Raw genomic sequence first — 15,951 nt, forward strand, 5'->3', positions numbered from 1 at the left:
CAAACACGCCCACTTTCCCCAAACCATCCCGGCGTGACGTGTGGAGTGGGAGTGTGAGAGTCTGAAAACTCACTTGGCCTTTTCCGCGGTGGCGTGTTACTATTCATTAGCATAAACAACAAGGTTCATTAATCGGCACTCCGCTGGAGAGAGGCTTTGAAAAGGGCACGAGCGCCCAGAGAGGTGTGGAGAGAGGAGCTGCATTAGCCGCCTCCCAATCAAAGCAGATCCGCGGACGCTGAAGTGTCGACATTTTCCTCACACAAGACACTTGTTCTGGAAATCAATGTGACAAGATCGATGAGCAACAATGGAGCCTTCTTCGGGCCTCCTCGAGGAGACGTGACTCTCTCATCATCTCGCCTCCCAGTCCAGCCTCACCATTAGAGGTCAGTTGTCAAGGATATCTAGCTGTGAACCAGTCCTCGCTGATGCCCTGCTAGCATCTGCAGGTGCTGTGACAGGGGGCGTGTTCTGATCCTCATGAACCACACTCAGGTCCCTGGGAGGGATTCAAAATAGAACAGAGGTGTTCACCTGGGAGGAGGCCCAGGGACAGACCGCGGTGATGACCTCTCACAGTTGACCTTGGTGTTCCAACAGAAGAAACACTTCTGCAGCTGCTGTTTAGTCCAGAGTTCAGAAAGACACTGGACACTATCATCAGCACATATAAGAAGGACTAAAACAAACAAGGACGATGGTACCTGGGTTTAGGTCCAGAATGGAACACTCAGTGGCAGCTGCATGAGTTCAGTACCAAACACCAAACTGGAGTTTGCTTGTTCTGCTGTTGCAGCTACGCTAGCATGAGCTAGCAAGGCGCGTCCTGAGGACATGGACAGAGGTTCTGATGCATCAGCTCTCCAGATCTATTAAGTATGAGTGATGATTGAGAAAAACAAGAATCAGTAACTAATGCTGATTGGCTCACGAAAGGTCGATGGATTGATTAACTCAGGGTTGCTGGTGGGTGGGCGCCGGGGCTGTTTGTGAACGACTTGTCACATCACGAGTCGAAAGTTCAGTAAATAAGTCGGAGACGACGTGACACTTCACGATCCGGAGCTGAGCTGGTCGTCTCTTTGTGGACTCACAGAATCCTCAGCGGCCATTGAGTCCCAGATCCTCGCTAGTTAGCATAGCATGAGGAGCCAGAGGATGAGAGTGTGAATCCCATTCTGCAGGTGAGCAAGATCTGATCTGAACTTCTCATCACAGTGCCTCACAAACTTGGCCAAGAATTCAAAAACTTCAGCACAGTAGAGCGAAGACTCCTCACGGGAGCAGGGGACAATGCCGCCGCGGTCCGCTCCCTGCTTCCGCGGAGCTCGCCGCGCATTGATTGCACCACCTGCAGTCCATCAGCTCTCTGGGACCGGTAATCAATCCTCTAATGCCGTTTGAGCCTCTTCAGCACCGAGATGATCCAGCGCTCATTCATACCCGCTCCCTCCATCCTCGCCACAAACACAAGCCAGATGGCGGCTATAAAAGCTGCAGCGCTCCCAAATATTCATTTAGCAAGTGTAGCAGTGATAGCACATTGTCCTCTAATGGCATTATCAAAACGAGCGCGGCTCTCCGGGGACGCAGTCCGGTTCTTATTAGCCGGCAACGCTGGACCCTGTTTGCGGTCAAATCGGATCAGCATAGCACCAGGCGCACTTGGTCAGGAACTGAGCCCGAGGCCGCTTATCTTTACCGACAGTGCTTCGTTTTTTTATGGCCTCTGCCGTTCTGCCAGGACAATAATGTGACAGCACTCTGGCGGGAGATGACGTTTTCATAAACCACCGGACCTGAGAGCTGTTCTCCGGGTTTCCTTATGACTTGTTATCTGACAAGACCAACTCACTCCAGATGCTCCAGACAAGTTTCCTCTGGAGAAACTTTGACAAGGTTCCTCCAAAGTCGTCTCCAGAGCTCTTGGGAGGGAGTTTGACTTCTGGCAGGTCACTTCAGTCAGCCTTGATAGTCAGGGACTGGCAAGGCGTGAGAAACATGACGTACCAACGCACCCAAGAAGCAGCAGCACAAACATGCAAACAAAACTTAGATTCTTACTTGGGCGTGTGCGTTTCCTCCAGTCGGTTCCCCAGCTGGAACTCGTGGGACTTGCTCCGATGCAGGGCCGTGAAGCCCGGCAGAAGGTGGATCAGCTTCCGGCTCGGAGGCGGCGGTGTCCCCGGAGCCTTCACCTTGTTCCTCCTCCTCATGGGGGGCGTGCCGGGCGGGGTCATGGTGTTGACCACCAGGGGAGTCCGAGGAGGCGTGTGGCCAAAGTGCCTCTGACGAGGTGACGGGGGCAGGGAGCGGTGGCCGGACTCCAGGGGCGGGAAGAGCCCTGATCCGGGACTGTCTACGGTGAGTCTGTCGGTGTAGAAGGTGGGCGCCAGCGCCTGCGGGCTGTGGCACGTGTGCTGGTTGTACTTGGACTGGACTTTGGGGCTCTGGGAGAGCTGGAACCGGATCCACTGGCTAGCTTCTGGCTGGCACACCGGGGTGTTCTCCTTACCCGACTCTGAGGTGGGCCACTGGATGGACCAGTCCTGCTTTGCCTGGCTACCTGTGGGGAACCACAAACAGACTCAGTACCAGGATCTCACTAGGCCAAGATGTCGATGGGTGTTTGATGCCAAAAACACAAAATGGACGCCGACTGATTTCAAAACAAAGCAGTTAGAAAGAGGAGGAGGCGAGCCCTCCCCTGGCACATGCCCAGACATTCCCACGCCAGTGGGGAGATTCTACCTGGGCCCACGTGATGAGAGAGTTCCTTACTTCATGTCTCCAGTCAGCAGAGACCTGAGCACTCAGCTCTCTGCTGGCAGGTTGACAAAACCAGGACAACCAAAGGTCTTAGGGAGAGAACCTCTGGGAGATTTGGGGAAGGAGCTCCTGCATCTGGTGGTGACTCGGAGTCGAGCTGATGCCAGAGAAAAGATGCGTTTCATTCACAAGAATGAGAGATCTGCCGCTCTTCAGAGTTGGTTCAGGAAGGTTTGGGCGACCAAACTGAATCACTTTGCTCTCTCCACTCCTCAGATTCTGCTCTCAGTTGATCGACTCTGACTTCCTCACGGAGGCTCAGGTCATGTCCCGCGCAGGGGCATCACAGAGTCAGCAGGGAGGAGTTCAGATTCATGTACTGATTTTAAGATTTATAATGATGTTCTTCCTCTGACCTCAGACCCCAGCTTCCCTCACTCCTCTTGAGAGACATCAGTGTCTTGGGTGTGCCCCAGGGCCTCCACCAGGAGACATCAACAGTCCTTTCCTGGATTACTGAGAACACAGAGAAGCTGGGGAGCAGAGGTAAGAGGAGGAATCCACCTTGTAGCTCAGCTCTTTCTTCACCACAGACACAGAGTCTGCAGATCCAATCTGACTGAAGATCCGTCCGTCTCCATGCTTGGACTCGTGACCCTCCTGGGAAGGATCACACCCCCAACTGGACTTTCCACCCCTCTCCCACCAAGGACTCTGGTGCCTGACTTCAGTCCATGGAGAGCCTGACAGAACCATCAGGGCCAAATCATCTTCCAACCACCAGACGCGATGAACAGAGCTCTCACTCTCTTCACAGTGGTTTGGATCAAGCCAGAGAGAGAGAGAGAGAGAGATGGATGGATGTGATGGATGTGGTTTCGGCGCAGCAGCGTTGGTAAACATCGGGAGGAGGAGGAGGAGGGAGACTTTCCTAAACGACCCCATGACTTTGGACACAAACTGTTTAGTAATGGCGCATTTCTCTGCAGCGAATCTCAATGAAAGCCGTTCCAACAGCCGCACATCCGTCAGCGTGCATCTGGGTTGCAGGTGGAGAATTAACGAGCGGCAAATGTGCATCAGTTGAGTAATGGAGAGTTAAATTTGTGATGTGAATTCACGACATCCATATTCAGATATGCTGATGCAGGAGCGGATGAGTCACAACACTGGAAATGAGAAGCGCAGATGAGAGTTCCTGCGCCGGCGTGACCATACTTTACCTCCGTCACTGTGCAATTTGTCCTCCTCCAGTTGTTCTTCAGGGAGAGAGAGAAGAAGCTTTATCCACCTGACCCACGTCCACTTGCTCTCACACAAAGGTGACAAAGTTTGGGGTTAAACAGTCGCCCCTTCCCCGCGCCTTGTTTTTCTCCCCGAGTACCAGCAAACTTGCAATGAACCACAGCGGATACCAGCTCCCGCAGGAGTTGGAAAATAAGCCGGCAGCCTTCTTCAGTTTCCCCCTCGCCGCCTGAGAAGCAGCACGGAGTCTGGTTTGAAGCAGCAACCTCCATGAATCTATCAACCGCCTCGCAGAAACTGCATTGAACCCCTGAGCAGCAAGCTGGTGTTAGTTGAGTTTCATCACCGCGCCGGTGCCGCCGCAGCAGTGGGGCGATGGCTTACCCAAGTTTTAGCACATGAAAACAAATATTTTTTTATTCAGAATATCTGCTTGTAAGAGGACTTTTCTATCATCATATAACTGTCACTCTTTTTCAAAGAGTAAGAGTCACCTTCAGTCTTCTGGGACTTCAGGACCGACCCTACAAAAATGATTATTCTTATCCATGTCTTATTTTCTCTGAAAAAAAAATCACTCCCTATCTTACATTCTGTTATTTATATATCTTTAATTCCTCCAGCATATTTTCTGCTTTAACTTATCTACTTCAGTTGATTGTCCCTCACAGTAATGGAGCTACACATTCATCTTCTCGGTGTTGATCTGTGATATGCTTTTTGGGCTGTTTTTAATTTCAGGATTTTTTAAAGTCTTTTAAAGTCATTTTTTATAACGTACAATGCATTAATGGGTCAGCACAGGACAGACCACCGTTCACATCCTCAACATAGCGCAACCTTTATTTTCATTTAATGACTGCAGATCACAAGTTACTATTCATTTCCTGTCTTTTTTGGCCTTAAAAATGAGCATCAATGTGGAGGAAGCAGTGAGGAGGGAGGAGCTGTGTGTCGCAAGCCTTTTCACTGAGCCTGGCTTCATCTGGAGACAAGCGTATTTTTGAAATGTGGTGAAGCAGAAATGATTCTCAAGGAATTCAAGTCAGGAACGTGAGACATTGAGCTCCAGTTTCACTGTTGAACCCCCAAGAAAACAGAAGTTGAAGAAGAGAGTGAAGGCAAAGTGGACACGACAGTGACCTCAGGAGAGGTCTCTGCCATGTATGTTCAGACAGGAGTCAGAGTCAGAGGAGAGTCAGAGATGAAGAGTCAGAGGTCATCATTAGATCAGACACAAGTCTATTTGTGGGAGAGGTTTGGAGATAAAGTTTGGGAGGACAGATGTTGGACCAAGAGTGTTGGAGATGGAGGAGAGGAGGTCCACAGTGAGGTGGATGATGGAGGCGGACATGATGAAGACAGGTGACAGTGGAGAAGATGACAGGAGAAGAATGGTGATTCCATCAGCAGAACCTGGTTTTTCACCTCATTTTTTCTTCTACAATATTTCTGTTTTTATTGATGGGACCTGCGTGCAGCTCGTGGTGAGCCGGAGCTACAGGCTGGATCTGGTGTGACGCCGGTCGATAATAAAACATCTTGTGAACAATAGCTGCTGAAAACAAAGAAGCAAACAGAATGTGGGAATAAACGCGGCGCAGAAATAAACATTGTCACTGGGATTGGCAGCCGCTCGGAGAAGTTTTCTAATTAGCCGAGCAGGTGTTGTCTTGGGTTACCGTGGAAACGGCGCCGCGTGGTTATCTGCTCCCTGCACGCTTCTGTGAAAAGGTACAAAATGTGAAAATTGTAAATAAGAGAGCTTATTACCGAGCACACGCCGGCTTATTACCGCCGCCCGCTGTCAATCTTCATTGCAGCTGATGTTCCGGTGCCGGCTTGATAAGTGCGCCCACATCCAGAGCCCATCGCGCGGAGATGCTACGCCGCCTTATCGTGTCGTCCTCGCGTGCAGATAAAGGTTTCAGCATCTGAAACCTCTGAGCGCTTCCGGGAGAACACCACCTGAGTTCCGCGTCAATGAAGAGCTCTTCAATTAGCGCCGATGGAAAGTTGAGCGCCATCAAACTCCGGAGAATAAAACCTGACGCATTAATTATTTAAAAATGTCGAGCGATGGCATTTGATTTCTCTAATTATATTTCTTCTCCACTCGAGGTGCAAGTCTTCCTGACAGAGACGAACGGCGGCTTGAAGACTGGGGCTGCTGGTAACCTAGCAACAGCTAGTCAACACCACCAACCTGACTTCTCCTTACACGTTCAAGTGCTCCTCACTGCCGAGTGGAGACGCTCCGGATCTGAGGGTTCATGCTTTCCCTCTCTGTTGCAGAAGGTAGCACAGGTACGACAAACCCAGGTCCTCAGAGTGCTTGGGTGTGTGAGCTGCAAATATTTCTGAAGAGCCAACACTTGTGCTTTCATCTACCGCGTGGAGTCTACACAACAGCCACTAGATGGTGGCATTTAGGCATATTCCCACATGAAAAGCCACCCGTCTGGGTTTGGCTCTCACGCCTCTGTGGTATGACGGCACATTTGCCGACTCTAGTCACACACACGGCTGCATGAGTGGATCCATCTCTCCCCCAAACCCAAAATCCTGGGGGAAATACAGCAACTGATTGACATGTGCAGTCAGTGTGGCGGCACTATTACGTGCGACAGACTGTTGGAGCAGGAGATGCGACACATTTGGGGCGACAGGGTAGCAGCCCGGGCCACTTTCAAGCTACACGTTCCAGACGACATCCGCAGCATCAGACACTGAAGTTCAGTAATCTGAATTCCACCGACAAGTCGCGCCACTCTGGCCTATCAGAGCCAAGCAGGAATTCCACTTGTGGCACTTAACTGAGAGCCACCGTGCCAGAGTAATGACTTTTTTTTTTTATTAACTCTCATGTGATCAAACATATTAAAACGTGGAACAACACATCACAGAGCTGGACATGATCATGGTGGTTTGTGGCGCGGTTTTGAAGGAAAATTCCCGAAATAAAGAATAGATGAATGTCTGAAGTCTCACAACACCCGGAACAACATATGAAGAGACGGATGGCGTGAGGACGGCTGCAGAGTGGAGAGGGATTTACTTCTCACGATTAAAAACTGGCATTTTTATTGTCACTAATTCAGTAAATGTCAACTACGCGCCTTCGGTTCTGCTTTGTATTTGTTTGTTTGTTCCTGGAGTCATGTGCTGCGCCAAAAAAATCCTGTCTGAAACCCTGCACATTTCACGTGATGCACGCAGAGAAGGACAACTGATCAACAAGAAGCCACTTTTGCCGCCGGAAAACTAGGAGCACCAGCGGCTTGACCCCTCGGCGGTGAAGCATAAAAGAGAGTTCCCACACATCGAGTTGGAGTTTCATTCAGCACGGGACTGTCTGGTCATAATCCAGGGACGATGGTCGAGGGTCAAAACAAGTAAAGTATCTGGAGTCATGGGAGGGAGGTGAGAAAGAGAATGCAGGCAGGGTGACACTATTCATCAACTTAGTGACAGAGGAAGTTTAGCCTCGAAGGCTCGCGATCAAACGGTTGTGTACCAGCACCTACATGAGAGCAGGCTCCAGCAGCCATCAAAGTTTCAGCTCAACTTGCTGAGAAAAGGCTGCGCTGTCGGTGCCTTCACGCGGTTAATGAGCTCGCCCCTCGCCGACAGACGTCCGGCTCCACGCCTCACAATGGCTGAACAAAGCCGCTCATTTGCCAGATCTTGTTTACAAAGTCTCTGAAACAAACCCTTGACCGTCCCGCTGGCATTTCAGTGCCATTTAGCCCGCAAAGAGGCGACACATCCCCAGGCAATTAGTCCAATTACCCCGCCGTTATCTGTCTTCCTGCGAGGCTGGCGGCGCCTCAGATTGGCCCATTAAGGAGGCGCTCGCGCCATTTGCATTAATCACAGCCGGGAGGAATCAGAGGTGGGAGCCACAGGTGCATTGTTTGGCGCGCGGAAGGGTGAGTGGAGGTGAGCAGACTAATGACGGTGCTGTGCCACTGGAAATCAAGCAAACTTGTCCAACACAATGAGAAGTTCTGATCCCTGTGGATCCGGGTCCGGCCTGCCCGGAGCTCGAGCAGCCTTCACCGCCCACAGAGAGACTCATGTGAAGCCAAACTTTCTGACTTTTGAGCTGAAAAAGTAGAAAATAAAAGCTGGCAGATCAAGGTGTCCTGCAGGAGGCAAGTGGATCTAACAAGGACTGCACCAGATCAGGAGTCACCGTAGCACTGGACTCCTAAACTTGATCGGACAGTGCAGAATAAAGAAGCGCAAACTGAGCTTATCCACGGCGATGCTGCCTGATGTCGTGCGACACGGAGCCCCATGTTTCGCCTCACAGATCAACTCGCCTCCACTGATTCCCAGTCTCCAAACAATGTCGTGTCCGAGTGTCGCGCTTTGTTTATCGGAGCATGACGCGCCGGGCACAGCAGAGCAGCGGATATATGTAACAGCACGTCTGTCGATCTCATCTGATGACTCACACTCCAAGATCCACCATCTAATCTAATCCCTCCGCTGCTCTTCAGCGTGCTCCAAAGAGTTATCAACCACTGACTTCCTGGGGGCGGAGCCTAGCTGGCTCATCGCAATCCAGCTTCATTTAGCCGTGCTGTTGAAGGACCGCTTGGACACAATCGACCACTGCGGAAGAGGTTGGCAGGTCAGATGACCTCCAGCCCAGATGAGCCCCACACGTCCTTAAAGATGGCTTTTTATTATTATTTTGAAGAGCGTTGTTTGAGAGTGTGGGAGGGCAACGATACGGAACACGTCACCACGGAGCTGAGGCCACAGCGGAGGCTTGCTCCTGCCACTTCAGCTCTGGTTTGCATTGATATTCACTGTTCAGGCACGGTGAAGGACACCGTCACTCGTTTCTCAGGGGCGGAACAGGTGAAGTAGTCGGGGAAGTTTTCTGGGTTCAGTTTCCGACAGCTGTAATTGGTTTTAATCAAGTCCAGGTGCCCAGACATGGAACCAGCGGCGCGCGACGTGGTGACACCCCGGCGTGACTCCTGCGTCAGAGCGTCCTGCCGCCGTGTCTCTGCAGGTGTTGCTGTGGAGCGTTCACACCCGGCGCTAATGGCCAGCCCTGCTTTCTGGAAGCTCAGAGGGAGGAGGGGTGGGGGGAACTCAGTCTCTTGTGAAAGAATCAAATCATCTTAATTTTGAGGTAGAAATGAAATCATTAGTGGGGAAGAGATTTACTGATGAAGGAGGGTAGGGGGAGGGAGGGAGAGAGAGAGGGAGCGAGAGCAAGGAGACAGCGTGGGAGGGAGAGAGAGAGAAGGAGGGAGCAAGAGAGTGAGGAGAGAGAGAGATGGAGGGAGAGAGGGAGAAGGAAAGTGGGAGAATAAGGAAGGAAAGGGCGAGAGAGAGAGGGAGGGAGAGAAGGAGAGGGGAGGGAAGCAAGAGAGTGAGAAGTGAGAGACAGAGGGAGCAAGAGAGAAGGAGGGGGGGAGTGTGTGTGTGTATGGCTCAGGCATGTTGTTGTGTATTTAGTATAGCGGAGCGTACTGCAGGTGTGTAACTGTGTACCTCACACCAGTCTATGTACTACAGTGTTGGTCTCCATGTGATACGTGGGTGTGGCTCCATGCATCCATCATGCCAGTGTGTGTTCATCAATATCTACGCTGTCAGTGTGAAACAACTGAGTATCTCCATGACAACTGTGTGTCTCTGAGTAAGTACTGTGTGTTGGTACCTGTGCGAGTGAGAGAACCAAGTTCGAGATTCAAACCCACACGTGTTTCTACAGTTCCCCTGCTTTCTGCTGTGTTGTGTGGTTGTTTCGGACAGAGAGCTGTGACTCACGGAGTCTCAGCTGGGACCAAACCTGAACCTGTCATCAGGTGCCGTTGTCCGCAAAAGGCAGCAGAGGCGTTCAGCGCGCATATGTTCAAAAACATATTGAATAAACACATCAGCGACCCACAAATCCAGAGCAGACGCATCCTTCACGATCGTGACGTCACACACGCACCTCAAACCCTGACTTGCGTCTGTGAACCAGCCGCGGTGCTCTACTGCCCCCCTGTGGTCACACCGAGCACAGACGACCGCTCAAGAACCACAGGTGATCTTGTGCTGCCATCTGGTGGTCAGGAGCGTTTGTGCTTCTCAAACAATGCATGTGGAGTGGCACAGGCGAACCAGAATCGAACCCGCGACCTCGCAGCACGGACCACCACACGCTCGTAATGAAAAGACTCGGTACCGATCTGGTGGGCCTTCCTCAGGCAGGACAGCGAGGCGTTGAGGCGGGCGCACTCCTCCTCGCTGGCGCCGAACTTCTGCAGGAGCTCACACACCTGGTCCTCGTTCATCTCCAGCAGACCCTCCAACGTGACCTCGCCAGGGTCCATCTCCTGCAGAGACAGAGGTGTGAGAGCTCCACAGGAACCACCACAGCAAGACCGCCTGGGCTGGGACCCCGTCCTGCCAGGGAAGACCTTCGACTGCATCAAGTCACCCAATCTTTAGGGCTGATTTCTTCAGCAATATATTATTATATTCTGACTTATCAGTTCATCAAGTCTGCTTCTCAAACTCGTATTGAACGAGTCATTATTAAGCAGGTCTTTTTTTGGACTTTTTGGACTCTCAAGTTTCCCAAGTCAGTGATGCAGATTAAAGTCTTCCCTGTTTACCAAGTCGGACGCATTTATTTCAGACCTCTTCATCCTCATGCAGCCATTTGACTTGTTTGGCTGCCAGGTCTCATTTGAGTTGGACCCTTCTTTAGTCAGTCCGTTTTCGACTCGCCTGTGCACTGAGTGTATTTCTGAGTGACACGTAACTCGAGAGGATTTAAGATGGTGTTTGGTCAGACAGTTTCAACAGCCACTTCTGGTCGAGGTGTCACCGAAGGGACTGCACGAGAGATCCACTGGTCAGGACCTCCCTCCCTCATCCCCACCTCCACCACCATCTCCGAGTCAGAAACTCCAGCCACTCCTCTCTGGTCACCACATCACAACTGTGAATGCGACCGTGGTTGCAGCAATGTCTCCATCTAGTGGACACCCAGTGAACTACAACACTATCATAAACTTTTCGTCCTCTCAAGTTTAAATGGAGCGGGAAACACTTTAAACACATGATCTGTCAGACAAAGGATCCAGATCGCCGTCCTGTCAGGCTTTTCCAGGCAGGTGGGAGGAGACCACTGGGCAGACCCAGGACGAGGTGAAGAGGCTACACCTGCATTGGCCAGGACCATCCCACATGAGGTAGTCAGGATGGAGAGTGTCTGTCTCCCTGGTGAAGATGCTGCCACAGCAGAAACACTGACTTATTTGGGGTCAGGTAAAATGAAAGAGGTGACTGACACAGCTTCCTCAACAAGGCAGAAATGCCAAGAGTGTGGAGCCCAAGAGGTTTGATCCTGGACCCTCAGGATGACCTTCTGACCTCACACTGAGCAGGGCTCTTCAGGAGGTGAGAAGCTCTGTGTGCTGTCTGAGTTGAGACTGGTTCATAGACCAGGATCCGACTCCTCAGCCTGCCACCAAGTCCCAGCCCAAACGTCTGTGCACATCACTCCTCTGAGGTGTCAGAGAGGGAAGTAAGAACAGCAGAATTACACCCGATATTTACGAATCTGCTCTCAAGCTTAGCCGAATAAAACTCGACATGTTGCTGGAGGTGTTCGAGACTTTGGCCCGGCAGAGTTGGCAACTTGGTTTCCAGTTTTTGTTTCAGCCAAATTTTAGGCTTCTGGAACACTTCAGAGCGCAGCGCCTCCATCTTCTACCGCCACTCAAGGCGTGCTGGCAGATGCGTGCGTCACATGGTTACACAGCAAGTCTCAGTCAAGTCCGGTCTCACTGCCTGTCAGGCAAGTCCTCTGTTAATCTGTCGTCTGATTCCAGACCCCCTGTAAGAGGCCCAACCCAGAGCCTGGTGGAACACCGTGTGATGACATCAGCGTGTGTTTGAAACACACTTCAGCAACTACAATTCCTGACGCCACTTTAAAATGTTAATTCATTGCCATGTCAATGGGACCCTCTAGTGGTCGAAACAGACACTGCAGCGTGGCTGACATAATAGCACTGAATAGCATTGCAGCAAGAAGGTTGCGGGTTCGATTCCCGGGTCAGACCTTTCTTCATGGAGTGTGCGCCTAGGTTTTCTCCAGGCACTCCGGTTTCCTCCCATAGCCCCCAGACATGCTAACTAGGTTACACTCTAAAACTGACCCCAGATGTGTGTGTGTGTAAGAGGTGTGTGCCCTGCGATGGACTGGCGACCTGCCCACGGTGTATCCCTACGTACAGGTATGCATCGAGGGACAGTCGAGTTGAAAACGTTTTTGGAACCATTTTTCCCGAGCTCCATAATAGGTCCAGTGCTGACTTCGGAGGAGCCGAGCTCATTAGGAGGCCTCACCTGTGTGACCTCCTTCCTCAGGTTGACGATGCGGAACCAGTGTCCGAGGCGAGGGAAGTCCTCCAGCTCAGCGCTTCGCTCCTCTAAGGCCACTTTACACTTGCAGGACAGCTGCCGGCTGAAGTACTTCACCAGCTTCCCCTGCAGGACAGAGAGGCGACAGTGAGAGAAACATCAACACCAGGTGCAAGATCTCAGCTCAGGGGGACAGCTCGTCCAGCTCAGCTGCTTCAGCCTTGGAACCAGTCACCTGCTCTTACCTGAGGATCTCAGCAGCAACTGAAACCACCAGGACAACTGTTATGAAATTGTGGAGGTGAGATGTGCAGCTAGCTGAGGTCCTTACATTAAACACACCACATCAATCCTTTGGGTCAGGCCACCATGGCCTCCTACCAGGTGACATCCTGATCACTGCGCTCTCTCAGAGCTTCTCTGAGTCTCTCCTGGAAGCTTCTCCTCCTGAGAGGGTGTCCTGGTCTTCAGCAAAGGCTGCCCTCACCCTGGTCTCTCACCTACACACCATGTTCTAGTTGTTTCTGAGCAGACACTGAAGGACAAGTGGGGATTGTTTTTCATTCATTTAAGCAGCTGAAACTTGAGTACAAAGCAGAAGTGCAGTTGTGATGTGGGGCGATGTCAGGCATGTTGTTGTTCTGACGTGTCAGGGACTCACATCTCGCAGACCTGGCCTATTATGTGCCTAAAACCGTCTGGCTAATGAAGAGCCTGGTTTCCAAGAGACGCGCACCACATACAATGGAAAGCCATCCAGGTAACGGCCAGCAGGAGGTGGTGTGAGGCACGTGAGGCCCGGTCCAGCGGCTGAAGGGTTAAAAATAGAGACAGGAGAGGAAGCTCCGTCACGGTGATGCAGATCAAACCCCTGGTGGACAATTAACGGGCCCCGGGGAGAGAAGCTGGGCCATGGTGAAGGGCTAACAGGGCTGGATTAGTGGAGTCTCAGGGGGGCGCTGCAGCGATGCCAGAGGATGCTGTCAGGACTTGACAACCCACAGGTTTCCTCCCCAGAACAAACCACTGACGCCTTTCAAAGGTTGGGATGTCCTGGGAACAAGAGACAAACTGCTGAGGTCAGAGAGCAGGCCTCAGCGGAACCCTGGATGCTAGCCATAGCATTGCTAACCATAACAACGCTAACTGTTAGCCACGACTGCTCTTGTTCTGTTTCATCCCGGTCCAACAGACACGTATGCTAAGAGGGAGCAACCCATTTGTTTTTGCTTGAATCCTGTCAGTTAGCAACACCACACTATCAGGCTCGTGCTAGCAGGCTACATGGCTACTCACAAGCTACATGTAGCTGTGTTCTGAATCACGTGTTCCTATCATGATGAAGTCGCTGTAGCACGATTCCCGAGTTAGTACCGGACCTTATGGACCCAACAGCTTTCATTAGACCAGCAGTGTTCTGGTGCTCTGGGCCTGCATCTACAGGTGCACCTCACCTCACTGCAGAGAGGAACGTACCTGTCCACACCTGGGAGCTGGGGGACACCCTGCATGGTCCTCCACTCCAGTGTGTGACCTCATAGCAGCGCAGCATCCTCCTGCTGTGTCTTCTGCTGCCAGCATCATCGCTAGCCAGCTAGTTAGTTAGCCCCAGTTAGTGCCACCTCTATTGCTGTAAGAGGCTCTAGCACCCCCAGCAGACGGGGAAATCTGTGACTGAATAATCAACAGCAGTGACTTCAGTTCTTAGAGGTGGGTGGTGGGAGTGTGCACAGTGAGACCTATAAAGGTAATGTTGGAAACACACTTTTTTTTTCCACAGTAAAATGCATGACATTCAAAACTGTATGGAAACTGGCAGACTTGTGTTCCAGAGCTTACGCTCGGACCACTATTCCACCGCGGAGTCACAGTTTGGAGTTCTATTATTTAGCTGACGACCGAGCGACGACAACAATCCCAGGTGCCTAGAAGAGCTAAGACGCCCCTTTCTGGAGCCCCTCTCTTGTAGGTCCTCCCCGGATCCGGTGCCTTCCGCTCATAAACCCCTGCGACCAGAGCGGGATGCTTGATTTTATGATGTGATGTTGTGCCTCCTCCGGGACTCAGTGCCAGTCGATGACACACTCGTACTCAGCCGTCACTTTATGGCGCTCTTATCAGGCTTAATGCTGTTTGTGCTAATCTCGGGATCTGGCGTCCCTCCGCGGAGACTCTCCCTTATCTGCCTTCTGAGCTTAAGTGGCCCGCGAGAGGCTGGAGCAGATGACGGCCACTTATCAGTCAAATACATCAAGATAGGGCCATCAGGCCGGTGACGGAGCGCAGCGCTGCCGAGGCCCATTCAGCTGGTGAGCGAAAGCAGGACAGCTCCCAGAGTTTGGTGGAGGTTCAAGAGTATAGAGTTAGCTTGAGAGGCTAGTAAGAGCTCACATCACACACAAGGAAGGAAAGTCTCATAAAGATTCATAGGCTTGACGCTCTGTCCAGGGTGCAGAGAAGGAACAGTGCTGGAGGAGGTCTCTGGAGAGAGGGAAGCCTGGACTACTTCGACCGCTGCCCCCGCGACCCCACCTCAGAAGAAAAACGGATGGATAGAGGGTCAGGTTTCTGCCACTGTTGCGGGTCAATGCTGGCACACGGGTCAGCTATAGGCCGGCAGAACAGTTCTAGTTCGGTCAGACACCGAGGGAAACACAAATGGAACTCTGATTTGAGCAGGCTCGCAAGACTGCATTCCACATGTGTTTGAGTTAGTTGAGACAACTGACAAATGGAAAACAAGCCGAGACACAGGCGCTGGTCTCTGGTAGGAGGGACTGGAACATTGGGGAGACCAGTCCGACGAGGTTCCACGAAACATCTGATTTCGACAGCGCCATCATTGACAAGACTGGAAATGACTCACACATGAGACGCAGCGCAGCAGGCAGCTATGAAAACTAATGGTACGCAGGCGTTAGCGAGTCGCGGCGTGACAGAAGGCGGCCCTGACACCAGACCTGACACACAATCTTTCAAGAGAGTCAAAGATCAATGAATGGCATCCAAGTGGCAGATGAATGAGTGGAACGCAGGAGGAGAAACAGACTGCTGGTAGTGAAGTTCACAACAGTGGAACACAACTCTCCTGCTGGTAGATCACAAGTGGAACGCTGTTGAGGTTTTGAGCTTGAGTCTGAAACTGTGCCTCTGATTTTTCATCATGTAACAGTTAAAGATGGTATGGCACTGAACCGATACGACCAGGAAACCAGTGCCTTTCAAACACAAATGGAACGCTGTTCAAGTGACCACCACAAATCCTCACCTCACACAGGAGCCGGAGTCGTCTGACCTAACCGACATGTTTACCAGGAGGGAGGACATGCATTCCTGCAGCTTCTGCAGCACAAATGGAACGCTATTCATGAGAGACAATCGAGAATTGAAGGCAAGCAGATTCGGCCAAATCGCAGAGTCTGTTTTCCTCTCAATGGAACGCGCGACTACCTTTTCTTCACGGAGGATAGCAAATATAGCGTCCGTGACACTGTGAGTCTAACTCATAAACACAAGTGGAATGCGGGCAGGACACAGATG

General features: G+C 51.6%; 1 protein-coding gene across 5 annotated transcripts in view; it reads right to left on the minus strand.

Moving 5' to 3' along the window:
• Nucleotides 1–15,951, minus strand: part of ksr2 (kinase suppressor of ras 2) — a 66,199-nt gene that overhangs the window by 47,539 nt on the left and 2,709 nt on the right. For 4 of the 5 annotated variants that reach the window (XM_053870655.1, XM_053870659.1, XM_053870657.1 and 1 more), the window contains exons 2-5: nucleotides 12,397–12,537; nucleotides 10,220–10,370; nucleotides 3,996–4,031; nucleotides 2,068–2,569 (exon numbers count right to left, since the gene is read on the minus strand). In XM_053870655.1, the coding sequence (XP_053726630.1) occupies nucleotides 2,068–2,569; nucleotides 3,996–4,031; nucleotides 10,220–10,370; nucleotides 12,397–12,537 (830 nt within the window). The remainder of the gene's footprint in view (nucleotides 1–2,067; nucleotides 2,570–3,995; nucleotides 4,032–10,219; nucleotides 10,371–12,396; nucleotides 12,538–15,951) is intronic. The other variant, XM_053870656.1, reaches the window with a different exon arrangement.

This window comes from Synchiropus splendidus, chromosome 7 (assembly GCF_027744825.2).
Source record: "Synchiropus splendidus isolate RoL2022-P1 chromosome 7, RoL_Sspl_1.0, whole genome shotgun sequence".
NCBI lineage: Eukaryota > Metazoa > Chordata > Actinopteri > Syngnathiformes > Callionymidae > Synchiropus > Synchiropus splendidus.